General features: G+C 51.6%; 3 protein-coding genes across 10 annotated transcripts; 1 reads left to right on the plus strand and 2 right to left on the minus strand.

The window, feature by feature from the left end:
- Window positions 1-378: 378 nt before the first annotated feature.
- On the minus strand, window positions 379-5,430 carry Pwwp4 (PWWP domain containing 4). Of its 2 annotated transcripts, none has more exons than XM_076562830.1 (2): window positions 5,291-5,430; window positions 379-2,795 (listed from the first exon to the last, which is right to left on the minus strand). In XM_076562830.1, exon 2 carries the CDS (start codon window positions 2,626-2,628, stop codon window positions 556-558), a length of 2,073 nt encoding a protein of 690 aa, XP_076418945.1. In that variant the 5' UTR covers window positions 2,629-2,795; window positions 5,291-5,430; the 3' UTR covers window positions 379-555. The 2 variants fall into 2 exon arrangements, with proteins under 2 accessions (XP_076418945.1, XP_076418946.1); XM_076562831.1 differs by having other exon boundaries at window positions 5,278-5,405.
- LOC143271030 (X-linked lymphocyte-regulated protein 5C-like) lies at window positions 5,352-21,490 on the plus strand. 7 transcript variants are annotated; one of them, XM_076562833.1, is made up of 9 exons: window positions 5,352-5,491; window positions 13,021-13,157; window positions 13,732-13,801; window positions 14,694-14,728; window positions 15,829-15,946; window positions 16,704-16,803; window positions 18,027-18,125; window positions 20,584-20,688; window positions 20,782-21,490. In XM_076562833.1, exons 1-9 carry the CDS (start codon window positions 5,460-5,462, stop codon window positions 20,854-20,856), a joined length of 771 nt encoding a protein of 256 aa, XP_076418948.1. In that variant the 5' UTR covers window positions 5,352-5,459; the 3' UTR covers window positions 20,857-21,490. The 7 variants fall into 7 exon arrangements, with proteins under 7 accessions (XP_076418948.1, XP_076418952.1, XP_076418950.1 ...); XM_076562837.1 differs by lacking the exon at window positions 5,352-5,491 and adding an exon at window positions 7,642-8,848; XM_076562835.1 differs by lacking the exon at window positions 5,352-5,491 and adding an exon at window positions 7,642-8,509.
- Window positions 21,491-23,498: 2,008 nt separating this feature from the next.
- LOC143270915 (histone H2A-Bbd type 2/3-like) lies at window positions 23,499-24,475 on the minus strand. Its single transcript, XM_076562253.1, has one exon. The coding sequence runs from the start codon at window positions 24,058-24,060 to the stop codon at window positions 23,686-23,688; it is 375 nt and encodes a 124-aa protein (XP_076418368.1). The 5' UTR covers window positions 24,061-24,475; the 3' UTR covers window positions 23,499-23,685.
- Between the last annotated feature and the right edge of the window lie 155 nt (window positions 24,476-24,630).

Genomic DNA, 24,630 nt, shown 5'->3' on the forward strand with positions numbered 1-24,630 from the left:
AGGCTATCTCCGAGGTCACAACATTTCCAACCCCTTCTTTGGCTTCAAAGCACAGCTCAAAGCACACATCTGTTCCTCTCCTTCAACGTGAGTGAGCAAGAATGAGGTAATGGAGAAAACAGTGGAATCCGGACCCATCCATAGAACCCTAGAGAGGACAGGGAGAGAGACATAGTGTCATCAGGGACCTGGTGTGCTGTCTGGGTGCGTGGGGTCCGTGCAGAGAGTGCAAGGCTGTGCATAGCTAGCTAATACTCCACCCATGGCTGGTGACGTTCCAGAGAGGCGCCCCCACCGCGCCTTGGGCACAGGCTAAAGAGGGCTAGGCCTGGCCTGAAGCTTACAGGAATTGTCGAGCCGATGTGGACATCTGCATCGTCAAGCATGGACATGAACATTTATTTCGAGGGTGTGGGTGGGTGGGTGGGTGGGAGGGGAGAAACGTGTGCAGTGAGGAGCTTTCACAGTGGCCATAGCAAACCCCAGAGTCTCCCAGATGGTCCTCTTTTGGAGGTGGAGCTGCAGGGGTGATGGCTGAAAGGAGGAAGCTCCCTTCTAAGGAGAGGGTGCAGAGGGGTTCCTGGCAGCCCGAATCCTGGATGCTGACCTCATCCGGGCAGCCTTTAGGATGGTCTTGTCAAAGAGCTCTTTTTCACGGTAGTGCACGGGTGGGCCACGCAGGTACTTCTCTTCTGCCTCCTTGTAGCTAAGCTCGTCGAGGGCAGCGATGGAGCAGATGATTGCTTCTGGAAGAAGAACCTCCATGGTAAACCGGACTTTGTCTCCTCTTGCCAGCGAGAGCAGGGCCTCATCCGCTTCCTTGGATATTTCTTGCAAGTGTCTGGCCACGAGATGCAACTGGTCCTCATCCTCCAGGTAGGTCTCAATGCAGAAGACTTCCCTCTTTGATTTCCAAAGGTCGTCCAGCCACCTGGACGGTTTCCTGCCCTTCACAATGTCCCGCAGGTGCTGGTCGGCCCCCTTTCTCTTCACGATGAAGTCTACTAGCTTCTGGTTGGCTCTGTCCCAAGAGGCCCTCATGCGGTCAGGCAGGAGTTTCTTGCGGGGCCCCTTCCCACCCAGGGCTGTCTCCTCCTCCCAATCTTCCAAGTCGGCATAGCTCACCTTGGGGAAATCAATGTGCAGGTCGCCCTCTTGGATGGCTCTCCTTAGCGGATAACTGGCTTGGGAGGTGTAGTAGTCCATAAAGGAGCCCAGGAAGGAGCCACAGGCAAGGTCTTCTTTGTAGTGGTCAATCACTGAGAGGCACCAGCTGATGCCCTGGCTGTACACTCTGCTGGCTCTCCGCAGGAGCGATAATTTTGCTCCACAGTCCAGGTGCTTCAGCTTGCGGAGAGGGACTCTGACACCCCTGTGCTCAAACTGCATGTTGCCCTCGATCAACAGCACCCTCGCCATCTTGCCGTTTTTGCTGACACTCTTGACCACCGCCGGCCAGAAAGGAAGGTCCTGGAATTTGAACCAGACCAGCATGCCTCGTTCGATGGTACTCGGCTCTTGAGCAGAAGCCACGTTGGTGGCTTGGCGGTCTTCTTGAACTCCAGCCGCTCTCCTCTTGACCCCGGTGTTAGTTGCCTTTGAGTGCATCTTAGTTGCCAATTCTGGGAGCCCGCATTGTGCACACAGCACATGGATCTTCCTTTTCCGGGTAGCAATGCGGAGAGATCTTCGTAGCCTCGGGATTGGAGGCATGCAGGCTGCCGATGCTCCCTTTGAGTCTGGTTTCGGGGTCCCCCGGCCGGGGTCCTCCTCGTTCTCTGGGAGGGTGGTCTTCCTTTGGGCTCCAATAGCCCGGATCTCTAGGCTGCCGCACCGTACTTGTTGTTTGGGAGCTCTGGGCAAGGTAGAGACATGCCTCGGTGGCCCAGAGGCAGCCTGCTGCTCATTTTTATCCCGGGCACCCTCCCTGGAGGCCGGGGCGCTCAAAGACCTGAGCTTGGATGTGCTCAGCTTTCTCTTGCTGGGATTATCACCAGCATTTCCTGCTGGTGTCTTGCAGGAACCTGGCCACACTCTGGTGCGTCTTGGCATGTTTCCTTGCATTTCAAAGTGAGCGTGCCCAACAGCACTGTGCGCCCGGGCTTTCCCCCCTTGCACTGCAGGCATATTCGGTGAGCCCATCCACACAGATCCCGGGCGGCCCCGCTTCCCAGGACTCCTGTGGGAGAGCCCTTGGCCTTTCTGGTTGCGCCCTTGGAGGTGCAGGCGCTGGCGTGGGCTGGAGCTGGCCTGCTCTTTCGGAACCTTTGGCGCCGCTGTGCTGGTTCTTCTGCCACCTGCCCTTCCTCCTTGATACAAGCAGGTTCCCTCGCCCAGAACATCCAGTGCCACCTTGAGGGCTTTTCTGTATGCCCTGGTCTGCCTCGGCGAGCTTTTGCCCTGTGACTCCTTTCCTGCCAAGGAGGCGATGGTTACGGTTTCAGACTTGGTTAGGGGCCTCGCCTCTGTGCTCCTTACTCTCGTCTTCTCACCCACAGGCAGGATTTGGACCTCCAGGAAAGATGCCCCTCTCCTCTTCCTATGGGCTGAAGTCCCGGGTCTGGACAGCACCCTTGCAGGCCACAGCTGGCCCTTCCAGCCACAGAGCACATACTCTGCAGAGTCCATGGTGCTGTGCTGATCAGGACAGGGTGACTGGCTCCCTTGATTGTGGTGGGCACTGTGACTGCTGGTCGTCTCCGGCTTGGCTCCCCTGCCTGCGGTGCTATCCTCCCTCCAGAATCCGGTAGACAAGCTTGAACTGATGTCCTTGCTCAGAGTGATGTGGGCGTATCCTGTAGTGTGCGAGAGGGAAGCAGGGCTGCGTTAGGAAGGAATTAGCCTTTAGTGGACACAGATGCATCAGCTCAATGAGGTGAGGAGAGAGAAAGCAAGGGGGTGCACAAAGTCTGTTCCACAGAGCTGAGGGTGCATCCGGGAGAAGATGTGGAAGGATCCAGAGCAGATGTGTAACACACGGTTCCCCACCTGGGGCTGAGGTGGTGAACTTCCTCCTGGAGAGGTGAGTTTCTTTACATGGCTTGTGTATTTTCTTGCCCATCCAGTACCTTGGGGCTCCCTGGGGTTCCCTGGGGGTGGGGGGAGCCTCATTGTTCTCTTTCCTAGGGAGCTAATCCCACTCTGCCCCACCCCAGGAAGCCTGTGGACACCTAGTGCACCCGTGCCTTCCACACCAGTGTGATGCCAGGTTGAAGAGCAAGGGGGTAGGGAAATCTTCACGGTGATTTGCATAACATGGCAAGTAAGGATGGTTGAGGTCACTGTCATAGCTTCTGGCGTCCCTCCCCCTCCCCCAGCCCCCCATATTTTGGTTCAGATCTCTTGTTCCCAACTCTGTCCTGGACCTCGCTATGGGATCAACTGTCCACATGGCACAAAGGAGAGCCCCCAAAAGAAAGCACTTCATTGTGGAGAAATGCTTAGTAATTGGCAGGCTCAGTAGTGTCAGATGGAGAGCAACAGGGTAAGTGTCTCTGTTGGAATTGCCCACCCTCCTGCTGCAACCTCAAGTCTGGAGACCCTGCCACACCCATATCTGCTGGTGATAGGCACTGTTCTACCAATAGACCCCAGGCCACAGAACTCTCCTGCCCACAACCTCTGTGCCCTAACGTTAATCCACAAAGTCTTAGACAGGCAGGAAATCAAAGCAGTTAGCTTGATGACCTTGTATGGTCACTTGCCCATCCCTAAGTCCAGAAGGCATGCTTTGAATCGGAAGTGGTGTCCAGTCTCACCTGTAGGGCAGCACTCCTGTTCATGTTCCTCCATGCTCTGCCTCTCCACACAGTCCCTCCCCCTTGTGCTTCTCAGTGGAATCTCATCCCTTTCTTCTCACTGTGAGTAGGTGTGTATCAGGGTCTCTTCCTTTCCTGACTGCTCTTGCCTTTTGGGCCCGTGGTTTCCTGTCAGCAGTGTGCATGTCGTGTGTGTGTGTGTGTGTGTGTGTGTGTGTGTGTGTGTGCGCGTGCGTGCGGGAAACAAAGCCCACATCTGTCTGATCCTCAAAAGAGGCCCACTGTGCTTGCCGAGAAGGACCACACACTTTAAAGGACCACAACACAGTAGAACCATGAAGGGCTCACATGCCACAGCTGCTTACCTCTCATGCGAGGATGCAGGTGCTTTCTGTCATTGATTGCCTGGGTGCCACCAGGCACAGTGAGGTAGAACACTGTGGACTCGGCTCCTAACACAGCTTCCTAAGGACACTGCTGTTCTTTGGGGCTCCCGTTACCCCATGTCCCTTCTGTGAGTGTGGGCACACTGAGCTCTCTTAGGGACTCCAGTCCTTATCCATAGCAATTCCCAACCATACAGAAATACGGGAGGCAGATGATATTCACATCATTCCCTCGGTCCTCCCCCTCCAACCCTCTCTGTATCCATAAACACCTGGTGTTACATTCTGGCTCCCTAGTCACTGCGCAAATGTGCGGCGGCCCTTCTGCCCTATTCCCATTCAAGTCTTACTGACTTCGAATCTGATTTCACAGTGTGTAAAGTGGCTATCTACATAAAGAAGCCTAGGTCTGTCCCAGGCCACACCTGCTGGGTGATGCAATAGTAAATGTGTACTGTGGAAGTCTGGGGCCCAATTTAGGGATCACCTGCAGTAATCTTTCCTCTGAGGAATCTGTGTGATCTCACAGGGTTGGCCTTCTCTGATCCAACCCCCTCAGAGCCCTGGGCCACAGCTGTCTCTTGAGGACACAGAGGAAAACATAGGTGCCTCAGTTACTTCAGGCTGCCTTCTGCTGGACCTTCCTAGCACATGCCCTCCAGCAAGGCTGAATGAGCACCATCAAGCCCCAACGTGCCCCCATGTCCAGGCACCACACCTCGGGCACAAGAGAGCCCACCCCTCACTCAGTGCCCTTAGCAACCACGGATGCCCGAGTTACGCTTATAGAACGCAAGCTTTTGACCCCAGGCAGGCCTTGCACGAGCTTCTGCTTCCCTCAAGCATGATGTTCTCAGCCTCACACACGTCCTGAGTTAGAAAATATACCTGGGAATACCAAGTATGTGTTCAAGCCCACAAACCAGGATATCCACGCAGCATCTGTAACTCAGTCATAAAGAGAAACGTTTGCACTCAGATCAGGCCATACTCTCCACAGTGTGTGTATTCCATCTGTGCATGCCTATTGCTCCAGGGCATAGAAAAGTCCTTACATTTTCTATAGCCTGCTTAAATATTGTCAGTATTGCCACCCGCCTCCATCGTTTCAGGCATCACCTCCAGTGCACTACCTTCAACGGTTACCTTTCCGATGAAAGAAGACTATCTTCCCCAGAGGTGCACAGAGAAGTGTGCGAGATAGGATCCTGAAATCTCTGTCTCAACACACGCTTTGGCTCCGTGCCCGAAGGCCTTCTATCAAGAACTTGCACACACGATCCCTGTGTGCGACGTCTAGTCACATTTTCTCCAGATGGGAGCTTCCAGATGGCTTCCCTCCCTGTGGTAAGACACACAGACAGGGGACAGTCTGATGAGAGGGTGCAAGAAGGGTACAAAAGCATATTGCTCACACACAGGGACAGAGATACACAGAGATCCAGATGATGTGCTGGTGGGTCAGAGAGAAACCTGTAATTACACATCCTGTAATACCCAGCTGATGCTTAACCCAACCGTGAGCAGAGTAAAGACTCAGTCCCGGACACAAACTAATACCTGTCCAGCGAACAAACTCTGCCCCTTCCTCAGGTGTTCATACCGCACTGATTTTACCTCAGTCTGCCTAGCTGTGATTAGTGGCCAGCTTGGAGGCGGCTGTCTTTTGGGGAGGCATTTCTTACTTCCTGTGTCAGGCCTCCAGGCCAAGAGACCTGGAGACCTTGGCTTCAATCCTCCAAGGAAACTGCCAGTCATCGTCCCCATTTACCTCCTCTTTAAATGCCTTCCAGCTTCTCTCCCTCAAGACAACACAAGCCACAACTATCTCAGGTAAGGTGCTGTCACATGAGCAGGGTCATTCTGTCAAGAGCACATGTGACAATCATCGCCAAACAGAGACGAGGCATCCGTTACGTAGGTTGGCGATCTATGCTTTCAGGGCCTGAAACGATAAAGCTGGTACCAAAGAGGTGTCACCTGAGGACAAAGAGACAGGGCTGGCTGAGCAGCCAGTCCTTGGGGCTTCGCGTCAAACAGTAGTAGTGAGAACCTTTCCTGTCCCGTGAAAGGGCCAGCACGCTCCCACGGCACACTCACAGGCTCAGCTCACACTCACTCAGGCTGGCTACAGGCACCTACCTATGCGCTTTGCGTGTCTGTCTAGTGATTCCACCTCTCCATTCTGTGAGTATCCTTCGCAAATGAATCTGTAACCAGGAAAGAATGGCTTGTCCCCGTTGTCATGGCAACCACCGTGTCATGGGGGAAAAAAAAAACAAAAACGTTCTTTCCTACTAGCCAGTTCTCTGTGGAAATCAGGAAGTGCTAATCCACCCAGGAGGCTGACTGTTCACTTCCATCTCTGTCACCTAGTTCCCTACCCCACCCCCTGCAGCTGCACACATGAAAGAAAGCATGCACACACACTACAGGAGGTGATGCTGACGTTCCAGGGTGCAGGGGGCCTTGGTGCAGGGGCTTTGACCACAGAGGGTCTGGGACAAGGCAAAACAAGAGACGGCAGGTTCTGTTCTGCCTTCATAAGATCAGGAAGGGGCCAGGTCTGAGGACACCTTTACACCTGCCAGAATCTGGAAGGCAGGCACGTTGTTTCTCCAGAGGTAAATAAGTGTTCTAGGTCACTTGGCAGAAAATATGGAGGACTGTGGACATGCAGGAATTCAGGTGGCATCATCAAAAAAAAAAATCCATCTTGACTCTCAGGCAGCAAGGAGATAAAGCAAACTTCAAATGGCAGGAGGCTTTGGAAACCTCAAAGCGCACCCACAGGGACATATTTCCTCCAGCAGTGCCACACCTCCCAAACAAACCCAAACAGTACTAGGAAATAAGTATTCAAAAGCCCCAGGCTGTGGTGGATATCTCATTCCAATCAACACACGCACGCACGCACGCACGCACGCACGCACGCACGCACACGCACACACAACACACACACACACACACTCACACACACTGAGAGAGAGAGAGACAGACGACAGACAGACAGACAGACAGACAGAGACAGAGAGAGAAACCATTTGCCTCTAAGCTGCCTCAAGGCATGCCTACTAGTCCATGTACCCATCCCTGCATCTAGTGGGATGCTTTCTCACCACATTAGATGACACCAATTTGGAAAGTTCACCTCTTCAGCGTTTTTCCTACTCTGACCATGACACATACATGGATAATTACAGAATGTGCCTTTTGTCTGACCAATTTCAGTTAAAATGCTCCCACATTCATGGAGTGGCAGTGCATTCCTTCTTAGTGCTTGGTAGTATTCTGTTGTGCAGATATACCATGCTTGGTGTATCTCTTTATCATGAGGGGGTAATTTGGGACTTTCTCACTGAGACTAGGGCTGCCATGAGCCTTTGTGTATCTATCTATATTTGCTCAAATGCTTCTATTCAGGGGATTGGTCCACACCTGGGGGTGGAGTGATTGTGTGATGGGCTGATGCAACAGTTCCCATTTTGATGAATGCAAGGGTGCTCCCCACAGTAGATACGGCATTGAAAATCCCCACAGCAACAAGGCCTTGGGATTCTTCCTGTGCTTAACAGTGGTTCTCAATTTCCTTCCTAAATAGCCAAGTGGGCAGGGGTGGAGGGAGGGGAGAGGTGGATTTAACTGCTGTCATTGTATGTTTCTTGCATAAGGTCAGATATCATGGTACTTGTGTTCTGAGCCCCCACGCTTTATGCATGCCCAAGATGATATGGTGGCAAAGCATGGCCATCTTAGATGCACAGTCCTTGGGAGAGGACAGTAGGACCATGAAGTGTCCGAACACAAGCTGAACAATACAGTGACTGCCAAGAGTCTCACTTATTCTTTAGCTGGGATTAAGCTCCTGAAGGCAATCAGGAAGGGGGCCCTGGATACTGCAGGCCTAAAAAGGCTGGGCACGAGACTGTACAGTGGGCGGGGGACTAGGGGCTTCCTTTTTCTGCCCCTTGTGTATTTTTGCACTCGTCATTGGACGCCCGGGTCCTCCAGAGAAGCAGCCACGAGTGATACTTAGACAAGAGGGGCTTACTGAGGTCCGATGCGCATGCGCAACCACAGACCTGAGTCAAGCCTGAACAGCTACAAGCCCCAAGTTACACTCGTGTGATTGCTGGATGGGTGTCCCTTAGGAGCACCTTCAGCTGGTCTCACGCATGCTTGCTTGCTGTGGGATGTTCTCTATGCTGTGAATGTGTTGTTCTGGCTGGTTAATAAATAAAGTGCTGATTGGCCAGTAGCCAGGCAGGAAGTATAGAGGGGACAAAGAGAGAAGAGAACTCTGACTCTGGGAACAGCAAGGCTGAGTCAGAAGATGCTGCCAGCTGTCGCCATGAGTGCCAACATGTAAGATACTGGTAAGCCACGAGCCATGTGGCAAGGTATAGATTAATAGATATGGGTTAATTTAAGATATAAGAAGTAGATAGCAAGAAGCCTGAGCCACATGGCCGTACAGTTAATAAGCAATATAAGTCTCTGTGTGTTTACTTGGTTGGGTCTGAGCGGCTGTGGGACTGGCAGGTGAGAGAGATTTGTTCTGACCGTGGGCCAGGCAGGACCAGGAAAACTGCAGCTACACTTGCTGATTTTTCTAGAGAGGCCAGCACCCTTAGTTTCCAGAAGTGAGGACTAGCCCTGGAAAAGGAGGGTCTCGGGTGACTGTCATGAAGCATGTCTGTATAGGTAAGTGGCTAGGTGTTAGGGCCCATGAGGTGATGTCATGGGCCTCACTTCCACCCTGGAGTGGACAAGGCCAGGAAGGGCTGCCTGGGAAAGCTTTGTGAAGGTGCTAGGGACCCCAAGGAGTGGGCAGGTCAGCGTGTGTGCCCCTGCAGAGACTAAGGACCTTCCACATGGCCCTTTCAGTACCCTTTTGGGTACTCCCGCCATTCTGCACAGGTCCATACTTCCCCATGTGGGAGCATTGCAAACAGGGAGCAGAGGTGCTCCGGGCACTTTCAGCCCTTCCTAGGTGAGTTCCCAGTTTATGCGTGCACAACCGAAAGCTCCAAGTCAAGTATGAGTTAATACGGGGTGGGCCTCAAGATGGAATAGCATTGGCCAGGCTCACATACACAGACATGGTTTCCACAGAGGTAGAACACTTTCCGGAAGTGAGGCATACCTGCCTGAGACCCCACCCCCCACTCCCCACCTCCACACCCCCGAGGACAAAGAGGATCTCGGGGATTGTGGTGAGCTGTGTCCCTGTAGGTGAGTGACTAGGTACTGGGACCCAGGATAGTCCCTGAGGTGACGTCCGGAGCCTGAATTCCACAGTGGAGTGGAGGAGGCCTGCAAGGGCTATGTGTGGGAAAGCTTTGATAGGAAGCAGGGACTGAGAGGAGTGGGCAGGACAGCATGTGTTCTTGCAGAAGGACTAGGGACCTGCCACATGGCCCTTTCTGACGTCTTTGGGCACATGAGACCTTCATCCGGGTCCACATGTCCACTGTTGGGCCTAATTAAAGCAGGAGTATGGGTGTTTCAGGGTCTCCCAGGCCTTAAAGCACAATTTCCCGTCCACCCGTGCACGGCGGTGGGTGGCCCTAACCAAGGAAAAGGCCTGGGCAGGCGCATGCGCACACACGCGCCCATGCTTTTCCACGGAGGCCGACTATTTTCTGCAAGTGAGGACTAAGCAGCTCTGACCACCCTGGAGGGGAAGCAGGGTTTCGGGTCGCAGTGCTGAGGCCTGCTCCTCTAGGTGAGTGGCCAGGTATTAGGACCCAGGATATTCCCTGAGGTGATGTCTGGCTCCCAAATTCCACACAGGAGGAAAGTCTAGGAATGCTTTGTGAGAGTTGCAGGGACCGAGGGGAGTGGACCAGGCAGCACGTGTGCTTAGGGAAAGACTAGGGACCTTCCACATGGCCCTTTCTGCGGTCTTTGGGTACTTCTGATGTTCTCTCGGTCCACATGCCCATAGGTGGGACTATTTGAAAGAGGGGTGTGGGTGTTCAGTGCCTCGCAAGCCTTAGTGCAGTGGTTTCTAGGATGCGCATGCGCAACCCCGAGACCCAAGGCACGCATGCGTGAGTGCCAGTTGGGCCTCAGGATGGGGGCGGCGGCCTGTTTCACACATGCGCAAACGTTTTCCACTGAGGTGAAATACTTCCGGAAGTGAGGTCTCACTAGCTGTGACCGCCCTCGAGGACGTTTTTCCACTGAGGTGGAATGCTTCCGGAAGTGAGGTCTCACTAGCCGTGACTGCCCCTCGAGGGTAAGAGTGGTTTGGGGGGATTGCAGTGAGGCGTATTCTCCTAGCTGAGTGACTAGGTGTTGGAACCTACCGTAGTCACCCATAAGGCGACTTCAGGAGCCTAAATTTCCCCATCGAATTGGAAAAGGCCCGGGAGGACAGTCTGGGAAAGGTTTGTCAGGGCCACAGGGACTGAGAGGAGTGGGCAGGACAGCATGCGTCCTGGTGGAGTGTCTAGGGACCGTCTCTGCGCACTCCAGACATTCTCGCGGGCCCATATTTCTACAGGTGGGACCATTTAAAAGAGGGTTCTGGGTGTTTCGGGCCTTTCTAGGCCTTAGTTGCACAGTTTCGGGTTCACACAGTTTCACACAGGTTCTGGAAAGTTTCAGTAGTACATGCAGGCGCAACCTCAACCCCCACACCCCCACACCGCCACACCGCCACACCCCCACACCCGCCCTGGCCCTCACCCAGTCACACATATGCGATTGCCATGCTTGCTTTTCCAGATGCAGAGATGCTTACTTTCTGGGAAGCCTAGCTAAGTGTGACCCACCTTCGTGGGTAAGGAGGGTCTCGGGGATCATCGTGAATCCTGTCCACCTAGGTCTGTGAGGAGGTATTGGGACCCAGGATAGCACATGACATCCAGAGCCTCACTTCCAAATGTAACTGGAGGAGGCCGGATTGAGCAGTCTGAGAAAGCTTTGTTGGGGCCCCAGGCCCCTAGGGGAGTGGGCAGGACAGCTTTGCCTGCTGGGGGAGGGAGTAGGGACCTTCCTGGAGGCACTTTTTGTACTCCTTGGGTATTTTCCAGATTGGTCCACGGGAGAGAGCTAGACAGGCAGGCATGCTGGAAAGAAGGGGTGCTCTGGGCCTTTCCCACCCTTGATAGTGCAGGTCTCATTTCAGGCACGTGCAACTGCAAGCCCTGAGTCCCTAGGCATGATTTCTGGGTGGACCTCACCATGGAACAGGGTTGGCTAGACCCGTGCCTGCACGCTTTTCCTGCTCTTCCAGAAGCAGGGATTCTTAAGTTCAGGAAGTGAGGACTAACTGGGTGTGACCACCCTCGAGTAGAAGGAGGGTCTCGGGGGACGGTGGTGGAGCAGGTTCACTTGGATGGGTGACTAGTTATTGTGACCCAGGGTAACCCTTGAGATGATGTCTGGAGCCTCACTTCTGCATCAGACTGCAAGCAGGGGGAGAGGGGTGGGGGGGGAGGCGGATCTGAGAACGATTTGTCAGGATCGCAGGGCCCTGGAGGAGTGGGCAGGACAGCACGTGTTCTGCTGAGGGAAGTCCAGTTCCTTCCGGCCCCTGTTACTGCAGTTCCCAGCTCAGTCAGGTACAACTGCAAGCCCAGGTTACCACACATGCTCGATTACTGGATGGGTCTCATCCTTTAGCACCTTGGAGCAGGCTCACACATGCCTGCATGCTCTCCCCCTAATCAGAAATCATTCCATTCAGGGAAATGGGCCCTGCTCAGGTGGGACAAGCCTCTGAGGGGAAGAAGCATGGCCACCTAATCTGAGTGGATCCCTGTTCTGAGGTTCTGCTGGTTACAAAATCAGAGTCAGCCTAGGCCCACACAGTGCTTGGTGGTGGCACAGAATCACAGGGTGTCGGGGGCCTGGTTGAGGTGATTTCTGCAAACCTCCCTTCTGCAAGGGCCTAGACAGAATCCTGGGCTCTGCAGGTACTAGAAGGTGTGTGGGAAACAGAGTGAGGGATGGGCGAGAACATGGAGGGTCCCCATTGCCCCTTGTGTACTCTTTGGTCACCTGTCGTGCATGGCAACTGCTGGGCCCGAGCCAGGCACGTGTGACTGTTGGACCCATCTGTTGCAAGAGCACCTCCTAGCCCACCTCTTGAGTTTGCCTGATACGCCCAGGCCATCCATTCATCTGTGCCAGGGCAGCCTCAACCAAGGATGGATACTTGGCCCACCACAGGCAAGTGTGCCTGCTGGGCCAGCCTCAAGTAGGTAAACTTGCTGAGGGGCCCCGCACAGGGACAGAAAGATGCATATTCACCTGCTGGGTGCTCAACCCTAGCCTGTATCACCTACCACGCATGTCAGGCACCCCCCTCCAGACCCCACACACCCCACCCACCACCGTGCACGCATGTACTTGCGTGCACATACACAGACACACACACACACACACACACACACACACACACACACACACACACACACCCCTCATATATGTATGCCATCTGGGCCCACTTGCTGGGCCTTTCTCACGTATAGGTGCTGTTCCAGCCAATCAGTAAGCATGCTTGCTTGTGGAGGTAGGCAGTAGCTAGGTGTTACTTTCCTGAAAAGAGAAAGAGGTTTCTGGGGGGGGGGGGGAGGTGTTCTCATAATAGGATCCTCTTGGTGGGTGACAAGAAATCAGCAGAAAGGGCTGAGACTGAGGGCTACAGGCCTGTGGGGAGCTCTGCATTCAGCCAGAAAAATGGAACAGAAAGTGATTGGATGTGGTGGGATATCAGTGTCATCCTCCTGCCTCCTCTTTGCTCCAGCACAGCAAGTGCCAGGACACATGGCCACAGCCTGTGGAGTCCCGGTACCTGTTTCCATTGCCGTCATGAAATTTCTTCTTGGTGTCTTTACTGTCTGTGCACACCAACATTTCAGGAGTTCTGCCCAGCCCGGCAAGGTCCCAGCCATGTCAACCAAGGAACAGAAAGACATGGAGAGACGTGCCAAGCGCCCAAGGGTTGATCAGAATCTCCCATCAGATGACTTCCAGAACCAAGATGCAATCACCCCTGGTAACAACTGATAAGGGGCATACAGGGCTGGGCCTAACGGAGAGGACATTCTACTACTCCTTGGCAGGTGGAGCACAGGGCTGGCGTGGTACTAACCAGGTCATTGCATGGGATTGGGTGGGTGGGGTGGAGATGGGAGATTCGGGTGCTGAGAGCTGATTCTCAAGCGTGTTCTGGGTTTCTGTCCCCACCTGACGTTCTCACCCTGTGGCGGAGGTACAAGGCTCACAGAGGAGAGCCATTGTCCTGGCCAACGTGCCTCTGACAGAGCCCATGGGTCACAGTGGATTTCCTTGAAAAGCTTGTACAAATACATGTAGCTGCTGTCCCCAGACTCTGGCCGAGCTGAATTTCACGTGTGTGTGTGTGTGTGTGTGTGTGTGTGTGTGTGTGTGTGTGTGTGTGTGTGTGTGTGTGTTGGGGTGGGGGGCATGAGTTCCTGGAAGACTACTTTAAAACTGTTGTTGGCCATGGGCTCAACCAACCCTAGAGTGAAGCTGTTTCCCATGTGTGATGATGAGAACAGCACACTTCATTTGCAAAGGTTTTTTTTTTTCCTTTCTTCTCAATGCAGCAAACAATCCAGCAGTTGATACCAGTGAGATGGGCAGCTGTTCCTCAGGACCAGACGTGCAAGCGGCCAGGTGATGTCTTAAAGGAACTTTGGCCTGTCCCAGGAGGTAGTTTCAGTGTGGTTACATGCAGGCATACAAAGAAATTTCTGCCCTTTGCTGGAAAATGGATCCAAACGGGGAGTTTGGTGTTAAGTGAAATAAGCCAGCACCACAGAGACCACAGTCACCTGTTTTCTCTCATTTGATGATCCTAAATTATAAATAGGTCCATAAAATAATAGAAGCCAAATTCAGAAGAGAGGCTGGGAAGAGGCAGGCAATGCCCAATAGAGGGGAAGGTTTGAGGAGTAGAGGCAGACTCTGGAGGTTGAATATGGTCACATGGCATGAAAGTTGAAGAGACACTGGCTGAGTGATAGAGGAAGCCTAGCAGGAGGGTACTGAGGAAGGATGAGAGTGAATATAGCTGGAGTGCACGACAGATGGGTGAGTACACCTTTATGAAGCGCCTTGCAGCTGTACCGTGAATGGATTCCAGTAAACCTTTAGTATAAAATCCCCTACGCTGCCACAACATAACACGAAGTCACCGCTTGAGGAGAGGAGACACTTCCGTGGAGCTGCCTGCAGTTGGGCAGGGAACGGACGCCAGGGATGCAGTTTTCATGTGTCATCCAACACCCAGCCAGAGGTTGGGGTCCTTGGGGATACAGCTGACTTTGAGTCACCCATGCTCCAGTAAGTAACCCTTACCCATGTGCCCCTATGTATTCTGCAGTGAACTCATTGGTTCACTGTGAAAACGCGAATAAAGGAATAAAAGTAATGGCCCCAAACAGGAAAATCCAACTTTGCCTCACGTAAGCGCTAGTCTCTTCAAAACCGAGCGCCTCACCTTTCCTTCGAAGCAAACTTGGCATGTTTGTCCTCAATTAAGGATCCTTGTGTGCATTTTCCATAGGGAGCCTGTTCAGAAGAGGATACCGGATTTCAAAGGTGTGTTTGAGCAGATGTTGCTAGTCCCAGAGCCCTCTTTCTGACCCTACAACTTAAGATGTGGTGAGAACGTGGTCACCAGCCAACAGGACTCTGTTACACTTCTGTCGCCCAGAGGATTTTTGGGGGGTGGGGTGGGGTGGGGTGGGGGAGACAATAAATTACCATTTATCCTTCAGGCGGCACCTTTAGTTTAACTTTTAACTAGCCTCTCTGAGCAGGGGTGTGTTGTAGCTGTCACTGAGGCCTCGGGGAGAGTTTCCTGCTTCCTGCATTGCTGGAGAGTGTTACTAGGGATGATGGGCAAGCAGATAAATCTCTGCCTTTTACCTTTACTGCACGAGTGGCATGTCGCATTTCAACAGCTGTTTTTCACCTTCTGAATTAAGTCATTTTTTTTTTCCTGGCTTTCCGAAGTTGCTCTCCTCCAGGAACCCCTGCCAAAGGAGGGCATGGAAAACAACCTTTAGGCCATACACGTTTATGAGCCTGTCAGGGAACGCTGAAGGCAGCCACACTGTGGACAGGGAAGAAAAGGGTGATAGCATGCAAACATCATGCATGCCACACTAGCTTGTTTTCCGTCATCCACAGTAACCAAGTCAGTGTATCACACGCCCCTCAGGCTGAGACAGCTTTTATTCACTTGTATAGGTGGCCCTAAAACAGCATTACTGGAGAGACACCGTCAGTTCTTAGCCAGTGTATTGAGTCAGTTCGTACAAGCAAGGATGTCTGACAGCATTGCTCTCTCTGGTACAGATGAACTGCTTGGGTTTTTGAGGTGTCCAGAAAATGGTTTGTCAGGGGCGGTCACTCGTCAAAGCTCGATGCCCCCACACCTGTATTCCTAGCACTAGGAAGTGAAGGCAGGAGAATCAGGAACTGGAAGTCGCCCTCACTTGCCTCTCAAGTTTGAGACCAGCCTGGGCTACACAAGACCCGGTCTCAAATTAAAAAATAAAAATATAACGAAGAGCAAAATGGACACCAGATCTTTAGATACTCCTATTACCGTGTAGGTGATGTGTCAGGGATGAAAGTGCGCCTCTTCCTCTGGGTATTTGACTTAAAGTGATAGCATTTCCTTTCTCGACTAGGTGACGTTAATCGGTACCTTCTGGCAAAGAGGAAGCAGTTTGAAAAGGATATAAATGCCTCTTTCAGCAGCCTGAATGAAAACCTCCAGAGTGTTTTCAAAACCCAACAGAAGTCAAGGTAAAGTTGTGACCCTCTTGTCAAGGAGACCTGTACAGGCTTTGACTCTTCCTTCCAAAGTCACTCCTGCCTGCCATTGTGATCCTGCACAGAGTGGAGTCGCTAATGGGACCTACATAGCACTGCATTTTATCTATGAGCTAGTCCTATTCATAGCTGGTGGGACCCCCCCCTTCCCCCCTCTTTAAGCAGCTGAGATGTATTAGCTTCAAGACTGGCAAGAGACCAGCTTCCCCCTTACCAGATAACTTCCTGCAAGGAAGGCCAGTCTTCTATGGTCTACAAAACTATACCTATTAGGAGGTACCATCAGCACTCTTTTTGGTAGATCGTTGTGCCCATGTGGGGGGGGGGGGAGGTTCTGTGCCCTCTCCGTGTATCTAAGTCCCAGAGGATGAAGGGTATGTTGCCTTCACAACACAGACTTGGGCTCTCAGAAGAATCTCCAGGTTACTCCATAAGGGAAAGGGAAGAGGAGTCTAGTTTTAAGCCAGGAATGCAATCTTGGGAAATGTATGCATCAGAGCGTCCTAGGTGTTCGAGAAGGAAGACACGTGAAATGGCGCGTCACTGGCAGCAAATTAGGACAACATTCTTCTGGGACGAGAGTCACATTGCCGCCTCTCAAGAGCCAATTTCATTCATGTCCCCTTTCTCTTTTGCTCCCCGCTCTGGTTTCAAAACGTTGAGTGTGTGTGCCATTGCCTTACCCACACGCAGTGTGACAATGCTCAGCAATTGTTACTGTGTTTTACAGGCAGGAGCTTCACTCCATGCACTCCCAGGTGTTTGAGTCTCTGTATCACAAGTGGCTGGACGAGGTGGGGAGAGCAAGGGAGCAAGAAGAACACCTTACTGTGAGTGTCAGGGCTTCAGTGCATCAAGTCGAGAGGGAAAGGGACAGGACAGGACGTGAGCATACGGAGACAAGGAGGGTGGTGAATGTGGCCTGGAGAGACTGGCCATCCTCTCTGGCTTGCTTCTTTTTCTGTAGAGGGGTGATGTGGTCATGGGTTAGGAGCCAGCATGGGGGGCTGGGGAGGCTGAGCAGGCACTGCCTGGAGAGTGCAAGAGAAGGTATGGACTTGTATGCTCAGAGGGAGGGGACCCTTTGTGATCCACACAGTGCAGATGCCAAATAGTGCGGGACGGGGTGGGGTGGGGGTGGGGTGGGGGGAGGGTCCCAGGTGGCCTTCTGACACAGTGATCAGGGAGGCAGAGTGAGAACGGTCAGTATGGACACCGAGTAGTGCGGTCTTGGAGGAATATTTCATCCTGATGGAGGACAGAGCTGTACTCCCAAAGGCGCCGACTTCCAAAGGTGGGGAAGCAGAACCTAGAATCTGAGGGAGATGGAGACAGATTCCAGTCTGGTGGTGAGGAGCATGTTCTCTGGACCCCATTGCTTGGGATGCAACCATAGTCCTGACACTTGCTCATTGTGAAAGCTCAGGAAAATAATTAACCTCCCTGCCTCAGTTTCCTAGGACTGAAAGCAGACCTGTGAAGAATCCCTACCTTTCTAGACTTTGCGTAGTCGGTGGTTTCATTTTGTGGCATGTTGCTATGGAACGTTTGACTGTGGGAGCTGATGCATGTTTGCTATTCGTCTTCCCTGCCCTTCTTATTTGGTTGATAATGTAGTTGATGGGAGGTTACAAGCTGGGGAATGACTGGTTGATGAGGAAGGCTTAGGTCAAAACTTTTTTTTTTTTTTTTTGAAAAGAAGGGTTTCCTTGGAAGCTATTCTGTGTCCTCGTTGTATTAAAATAAATACTTTATGAACACAAAGGAATGCTTTGTACTTAATTTTGGTGAGGTGAGAATCCACAGATTAGGTGGGTCTTGTGTTAATTTCAAAATGAATAATTATTTCATAGAATTTTTGCACAGGCTTGACAGACTATCTCACTCTGTGACTGGTCAGACCGTGTTATGTTGCTTTTGGCAGTGAAGGGCACGTCTTCAAACTTGTTCATGAATGCCAGAACACAAAACATCACGGGAAGCAATTCCTGTAAGCAGCAGGGTTGGATGTTCAGTTTTACTGACATTTTGTCATTGATTCCCTCTATTGCAGCTTATAGCTCAGCAGCAGATGAAGATTTTACAGAAAGCTCTAGAGGATCATGAAACCAGGATTGAAAACGCTAAAGATTTATGTGACACAGTTTTGAAGGTCTGGTGGATTGCACTTGTAACAGAACACACCCATTTTATGTCACACCAGGTGTCTATGAAAGCAGAAGACAGGTTGGCCCTTTCTCAGGTTGTGGGAGAAGTAATTAGTTTTGAAATCCGGGATCACATTCTCTTTGGATTATTGTCCCCACACATAGGAGAAATGCTAAGGTTTGTTTAAGCTGGGAAACTGATGACAGTGTTGGGGGCAGTGTTCTAGCATGGGAGCTGGTGACTGGAAATTTGCTTAGAAAGGAGCATACTGCATCGCAGTGATGAGCTACTATTGACCTCCCGTGACATTTCGAGGGAAATTGGCAAGTCTGGGGATCCTTCTGGTTTTCTTTGACTCGTTTGGATTGGACAGGTCGGTCAAACAAGCAATGGGCAAGGGTAGGTTTTATTTTCTTTCATGTTGAGTGTTTTGCAGTCTTCCGACATCAGCATTGTTCTTGAGTATTGGTGGTCGTGTATTTCAAGAGCTCCCCAAGAGATGTGGGGAATGACAAAGCTGGCAGAGGATTAACCCTCTTTGAACTGAGAGCTGCGAGCTGGCAATGGTAGCCTTGCTGAAGCTCTAGGTCCTGAGTGACCTCTATATACCCAGGAGTTGAAGCAGCCCTTCAATGGGAATTCTTTTTGATGCTCTCATTTAAATAGGCTATGAAATAATCTCTCCTCATATCTGATTCTGATGCCTTAACTCAAGTGCTCAGTGTGCCAAGGTAAATTAAATGTTTTCAAGATGCTATCGAGAAGCTAGGTCTGTCTTTGCTGAGCAAGCATGAGTACCCCAGTTAGTACCCTAGTGTATATCCCCAGCAGCCATGTGTCCTCCAGGCACGGCAACAGGTGCCTATAACCCCAGAGTGGTGAGGGTAGAGAGAGAGACACAAGGAGCCCTGGGGCTTGTGGGACCACCAGTACAGCCAAATTGGAAAACCCCGGGTTTAGTGAGAGACCCTGCCTCAAAAAGTCATGTGGTGAGCGGTTCAGGAAGGCGCAGGCACACGGGAGCACACACATATGCGTGCAAACATGTACATGTGAAGGAAATCACTTTGAGTGTTTTTTTTTTTTATCACCTCTGGTCTCCACACCCAAGCACACATACATGGACACCCTCTGGCACACACCCATGCACACAGAAAAGTAAAACTGAATTTTCAAGACCTTGGGGGCCATCTACATACATCCAGTCCTTTAGGAAGAGCTTAAGGAAAGGGAACATGCAGCTCTAGTGCAGCTGAATACTGCTTGGGAACTGGTTGGAAGAACTGACCGGAAAGGCTTGCTTCTAACTGTGAGTGCTCAATGTGAGTAGCACCACAGAGGGAGCCTTGTGACTGGGCCTCTCTGGCTTCCCAGGTGGTCCCTGCCCTTCTGCCCTGTGCTCTTCTGCCTCTCTCACTCTCTTGATCTCCCTCTGCTTCTCCACTCAGGCTTCCTTCCTTTCCTAGTCCTTGGCTCTGGCTCTGAGGGACTGTTGTTCTCTAACATGGCCTTCCCCTCTTCCAGATTTCCCAGTGGCCTTCCTTCTTAATTCTCTCTGCTTCCTGTGTCCTCTGCACAACACGCCCGCTCCCCCCCCCCCAGCCTCTTGACAGCTTCACTGGCTGCCTGCTTCCCTCTGTCCATTTTGTCTTCCCTCCTCCCAGTGCACCAGCTTCCCCTGAAGTGGCTCCTATTCCGTGTCCATGCTTTGCTTCTGCTCTTTGCCCAGAAAGCTCCCCGCGCCTTGTCTTCCCTAAGGAAATCCTATGTTTTTACGGCTTGAAGTCACCATTTGTGTCCTTTTCAGCCGCGAGCCCAGCAAGCTCCCCTTCCATACCTGTTTTCAGCTAGTGTGCATGTCATCTGTTCCCAAGCTGCTCTGGGCCCTGAGAATAGGGCAGAGACCGAACAGGCATTTTGCAATTTCTGGACAGAGGGTGACACAGTTCTTTCTCCTCTGTGTCCACCACTGCAGTGTTCTTTGAGAGATCAGAGGGGTTTGAGTCCCCGCTTGCGCTTTTCTTAGATTGAAGGGTCATGGGATCGTACACTGTGTCTTCCTCTGAAAAATCACATTCCATGGACATAGCGAATGGCTCCTTCCTCTGGGGAAACCTTGGGGGTCTCCAACGTGGGCCTGTGCCTCGTTTTCCATGTCTGCTCCGTGGGACCTTTTAACTGATCCTCCACCCATTTTCCGAGATAAGTGCCTTAGCTGTTGTTGTCCCACAAGGGCACCACCTTAAAATGTGGCACTGGAGCTTTGTTTGGAGTGGCTATTTAGATGTGTGTGAAGTAGCCACTGTTCTTACTTTGAATTCATAACAAGCCTCCTTTGGATATGCAAAGTCGGTTCTTTTAAAATTAAATGAGGTGAGGTGTCAAGCCAAGCCAGGGCTTTGTGCTCAAGCAGAGTTTTGTTTGTTTGTTTGTTTGTTTGTTTGTTTGTTTGTTTGTTTCAGAAAGCCAAGGACTTGAGTAAACATCGAAAAGCTTTTATTGGTGGTGAAGAAAGTGAAGTGAAGAAAGAAATCTGCAAGGCGCAGGACAGAGTTATCATGGAAACTGTAAGTCCTGTGTCTGTAATGCCTTGTGCCTCGGGATGGCTTCCTACGGGCAGAGATGGAATAACAATTCCCTAATTCTCCATTTCCAAACAGCAAGAGCAAGATGTGTCTGTTGTTGAAACATACCTTCAATCCCTGGTCCTTGACCACTCTGAAGAAACCACCTGAAGCTCACGTAGAGGACGCACAGGGAGCATTAGCCGTGCTAAGAGGACGTTAGTAGCAGTCAGGGCAGCTCCTTTCTCTTTACTTTGCCTGTTAGAAATATGACTGAGACTCTGTTAACCGTTAAGTCAACCCCCAACAGTTCTGTGAGTAGCAACAGTTCAGTGTGGATCCTCTAGCCCCTGACAGCAAGGGAGATACATTCTCCCCAGCAGTGGCACTCTCATTTTGCAAGAAAATGTCATTTGATTTCACGATTGGCTTCTTTGGTTCCCTGTCACTTGCCCAAAGTGAATGTTACCTGTCTTATTTTAGGAAGAAATAAATAACGGTGGGATCCATTTTTCTCTGCGTGCTTTCATTTATTCAGGAGGTCACAGAGCCAATTCCATTGCAAACGGGCCTTTATAGGAAAACCAACCCAACATGTTCACTCAGACTTAAAACTGAGCACAACTCATGTTTTCCTGCCCAGATGTGCTAAACTGTTGACAGCGTTCCCACAGCAGAGCCAGATCTTAACGTGTTGGGTGTGAGCTTGCAGTGGGGCTGTGGCATTTCCCAAAGACTCGTTTCTGGGCTGTATTCAACACTGGTTGGAAGACACCTGCCCTTATCTTTGGTCACAAACATTTTATCATCGATGAATATCTACATGAGCATTTACAGTTTCAGAATTTTAGATGGGTGTTTCCAGGAGCAATTTTTATAGTGCTTCTATTATTCATATTATTTACTCAGCTTGGATGTGGAATTGTACACAATAGGCCTCTAACTCTAAAAATTAAAGATTTCCTATTTTTTCCCTTATTTTTTCCCTGTGCTGTTTTATAAAGTCTTGAAAACCTTTTTCTGAATCCATTTGAAGTTGTCTTTAATATATCCTTCATGCATATTCTTTGTGTAGCTTACAATTAAAAAGAAAACCCATCTCCCAAAACTGATTTCCATATTTCCCCCATATTCCTCATTTCATGTGTCTGTATTATCCATTCTTCTCTTCTTTTGTATATTTTTAAAATTGATTTATATATTTGAAATTATCCTTAGTTTTACAAGTGAATGTTCTTCATGATTTCATTACCACATATGTATATCTGCATATCTGCATACTGTATATATACCAAGCCACCAGACTTCAACCCTTTTCTTTCTTCCAAATATGCCATCTTCCAAAATCACCTGTTTCCAACAGTCTTCTCTTCTGTTTTCAGGGCCTTTAAATTATTACTTTTTTTCTCCACATATGATAGATAATATATTGTACTTGTGTTTCTACGTCTGGCTTTTTTTCCCTCTTAGTATCCTACAGTTCCATCCATTTGCTTACAAATGGCAGAATTTCATTCTCTTCATAAGCTGGGGGAGGCTTCAGATTTGTATGCATTTATGTAATTTTTTTGCCTTCATGAGTTGGCCACTTGTGTTGTCTGTTTTTGCTTTTCTATGTCTCCTCTACTTGAATGGTCCTATGAAGTTGTTAGTTTCCTTTGTGTCAGGGGAGGGAAAGACAGAGTATGGTGAGTTTGCAGGGAACTGGGCAGATAGAAGCGATGGTGTCAGTGCTTAGACTGATGGGTACAGGCCTGAGCTGCTCCAGGTTATGGCCTCAGCTGAATTTGGGAGGGGTGGCCAAACATTGCAAATGAATGGGCAACTGCAGCTGTTTGAAGTAAGAAGTGGAAGGTAGCTATGGCATTCTTGCCCAGAGCATACAGAGAGGTTTCCAACTCCAGTCACAGGTCACGGGAACGATGTCTCAGATTCTGTCTGGCCATCATACCTATATGCAAATGATAGCCTGTGGGAGGAAACCAGTCGCCAAACAAATATGCTGAGGGTGGGACTTGGATAGCCAAAAATTGAAGGAAGGGCAAGCAGAGTGTCAGACCATTCGGCAAGTAACAGTCTGTAGGGTAGAGTTTAGCTTTAGGGACAGGACGTCATGTACAAAACCTCAATCCCAGGGCAGGCAAAGCCATAGATAGACGTTGGAGCATTCCAGGCACTGGCACACAGGTTATATCTTAATCACATCCAGTGCCAGGCAAACCTCCTGGCAGATCTTGCTGATGAATAATGATTAATAAAGGTTAATAATGAGTCATAATCCTCCATGACCCTATTCCTGACATGCCACTGTTCTGTTCTGTTCACGTCTGCATCCCCAGCCAAAAGGCCGCCTTGGCACGTGGGTCGTCTCTGCTCTGTGGTCTCCTATGAGAAGGCCATCTTTCTGATGCAGCTGGCCAGGCTGGCCCTGCATGCGTGTTCAGGGCCAAGAGGTGCATCGTGGGTACCCCCACCCAGGTCCCCCCTGTCTCCCTCCAAAGCGGCGGTTCCCCCACCACCCCGGCCTGCCTTCCACACCTGCACCCCGAACACCACTGTGTTGCCGCACTAGGCCACCCTGACCTTCTTCCCCTACCTTCCACTCACTCCCACCTCATGCCCAAAGGAAAAACGAGGGAAACCAGCCTGTAGGTCACCCGCACCCCAGCACCACTCCCACCCGCTGTGTTCCTCCAAGTAGGCCCACCTCACCCTCTGCCCCCACCGCCGCCCTCACCCCCAGCCCCAGCCCCAGCCCCAGCCCCAGCCCACCCCGTGCCAAAGGAAAAGCCAGGGAAGCAAACCTACGGGGTTCTCGAGCTAAAGCTTTAATAAGAGCACAACAGGGAGAAGGAAGGGGCGAGGCTGACCAGCCTCGCAGGGCTGTCTGTGGGGAAGTTGGGGCGGGATGAACTGATGCTCGGCGGCGGAGAGACTGGGGCGGATGGGCAGGTCAGCAACCCAGAGCCAGCCAGCAGCAGCAACGGCTGCGGGTAGTAGCTAGCGTTGACGTCGACGCCCACGATGAGGGCCACCAGCCGGGGCCACCTGGGAGATGGTGGCGAACTGGAACAGTTCGCTGAGCATCGTGTTATTGTAGACAGTCATGTCCAGCAGCTCTGGGGTGATGAGCCTCTGTGCGCCTCGGCGTTGGGCCTCATTGCCTGCCAGCTCCAGCAGCCTGCGGGTCAGGAACTCCAGGATGGCGGTCAGCAAGATGGGCACCGTTTCGCTCAGCCGCCGGCCATGGCCGCTCTCCCGAAGATGGTGTTCCACCAGGCTCACAGAGAAGGTCAGCTCGGCTCTGGAGGTGCGGGAGCGGCGAGACGACGACGACGACGACCCTCGACGGCTGCCCTGTCTGGTCCTGGGCATGTTGGCCTCGGAGCGCGACCTCACAGGCTGGTTCCGCTCCACCTGGCTGCTCTCTGCTGGCCCGCTGGGCTCTGGGCCTCCAGGCCGATCCCAACGGCCCCCTCTGCGTCTGGCTGCGTATCCTAGCGACGCCTCACGGTCGAAGGTCACTCTTCCGTGCTCCCACTCCAGCTCCCACTGATGACGTGTCGTGTGTCATGGCTCCCAGGCAGCCCTCGCTAGGGGCGCTGTCGCCACCTTGACACCTTGGGCTGCTCAAGGAGCCTTCTAGGAAAGACCTGGGGGGGGGCAACTCAGTGGTTCCTTTGAGAACCAAGCCCTTCTTCACAACCCTCGGCTTCTAAGGTACTTTCACCGTGCCTACCCATTAAGCGTGAGCTCTTTGTCCCTGCCTTCCCCACCACCACCCACCACCCACCCCACGCCCCACCCAGGATCCCAGTCACCGCTGTAAACCTGAGGGTTTTTTTTTCCCTTTTCCTGCCGGAGACTTAAACTCGGAGCTCCAAGCATCCCGAGCAAATCCAGAGCTACAGGCTTTCCTGGTCCCTGGGGCCCCTTAGCCACTAC

Source organism: Peromyscus maniculatus, chromosome X (genome assembly GCF_049852395.1).
Source record: "Peromyscus maniculatus bairdii isolate BWxNUB_F1_BW_parent chromosome X, HU_Pman_BW_mat_3.1, whole genome shotgun sequence".
Classification (NCBI taxonomy): domain Eukaryota; kingdom Metazoa; phylum Chordata; class Mammalia; order Rodentia; family Cricetidae; genus Peromyscus; species Peromyscus maniculatus.

Coding starts and splice junctions, on each gene's coding strand:
- Pwwp4 (XM_076562830.1), bottom strand. CDS start 2,628: ATGGACTCTGCAGAGTATGTGCTCTGTGGCTGGAAGGGCCAGCTGTGG.
- LOC143271030 (XM_076562832.1), top strand. CDS start 12,839: ATGGAACAGAAAGTGATTGGATGTGGTGGGATATCAGTGTCATCCTCC. Junction 14,729..15,828: donor GAGGATACCGGATTTCAAAG/GTGTGTTTGAGC, acceptor TTTCTCGACTAG/GTGACGTTAATCGGTACCTT. Junction 15,947..16,703: donor AAAACCCAACAGAAGTCAAG/GTAAAGTTGTGA, acceptor TGTGTTTTACAG/GCAGGAGCTTCACTCCATGC.
- LOC143270915 (XM_076562253.1), bottom strand. CDS start 24,060: ATGCCCAGGACCAGACAGGGCAGCCGTCGAGGGTCGTCGTCGTCGTCG.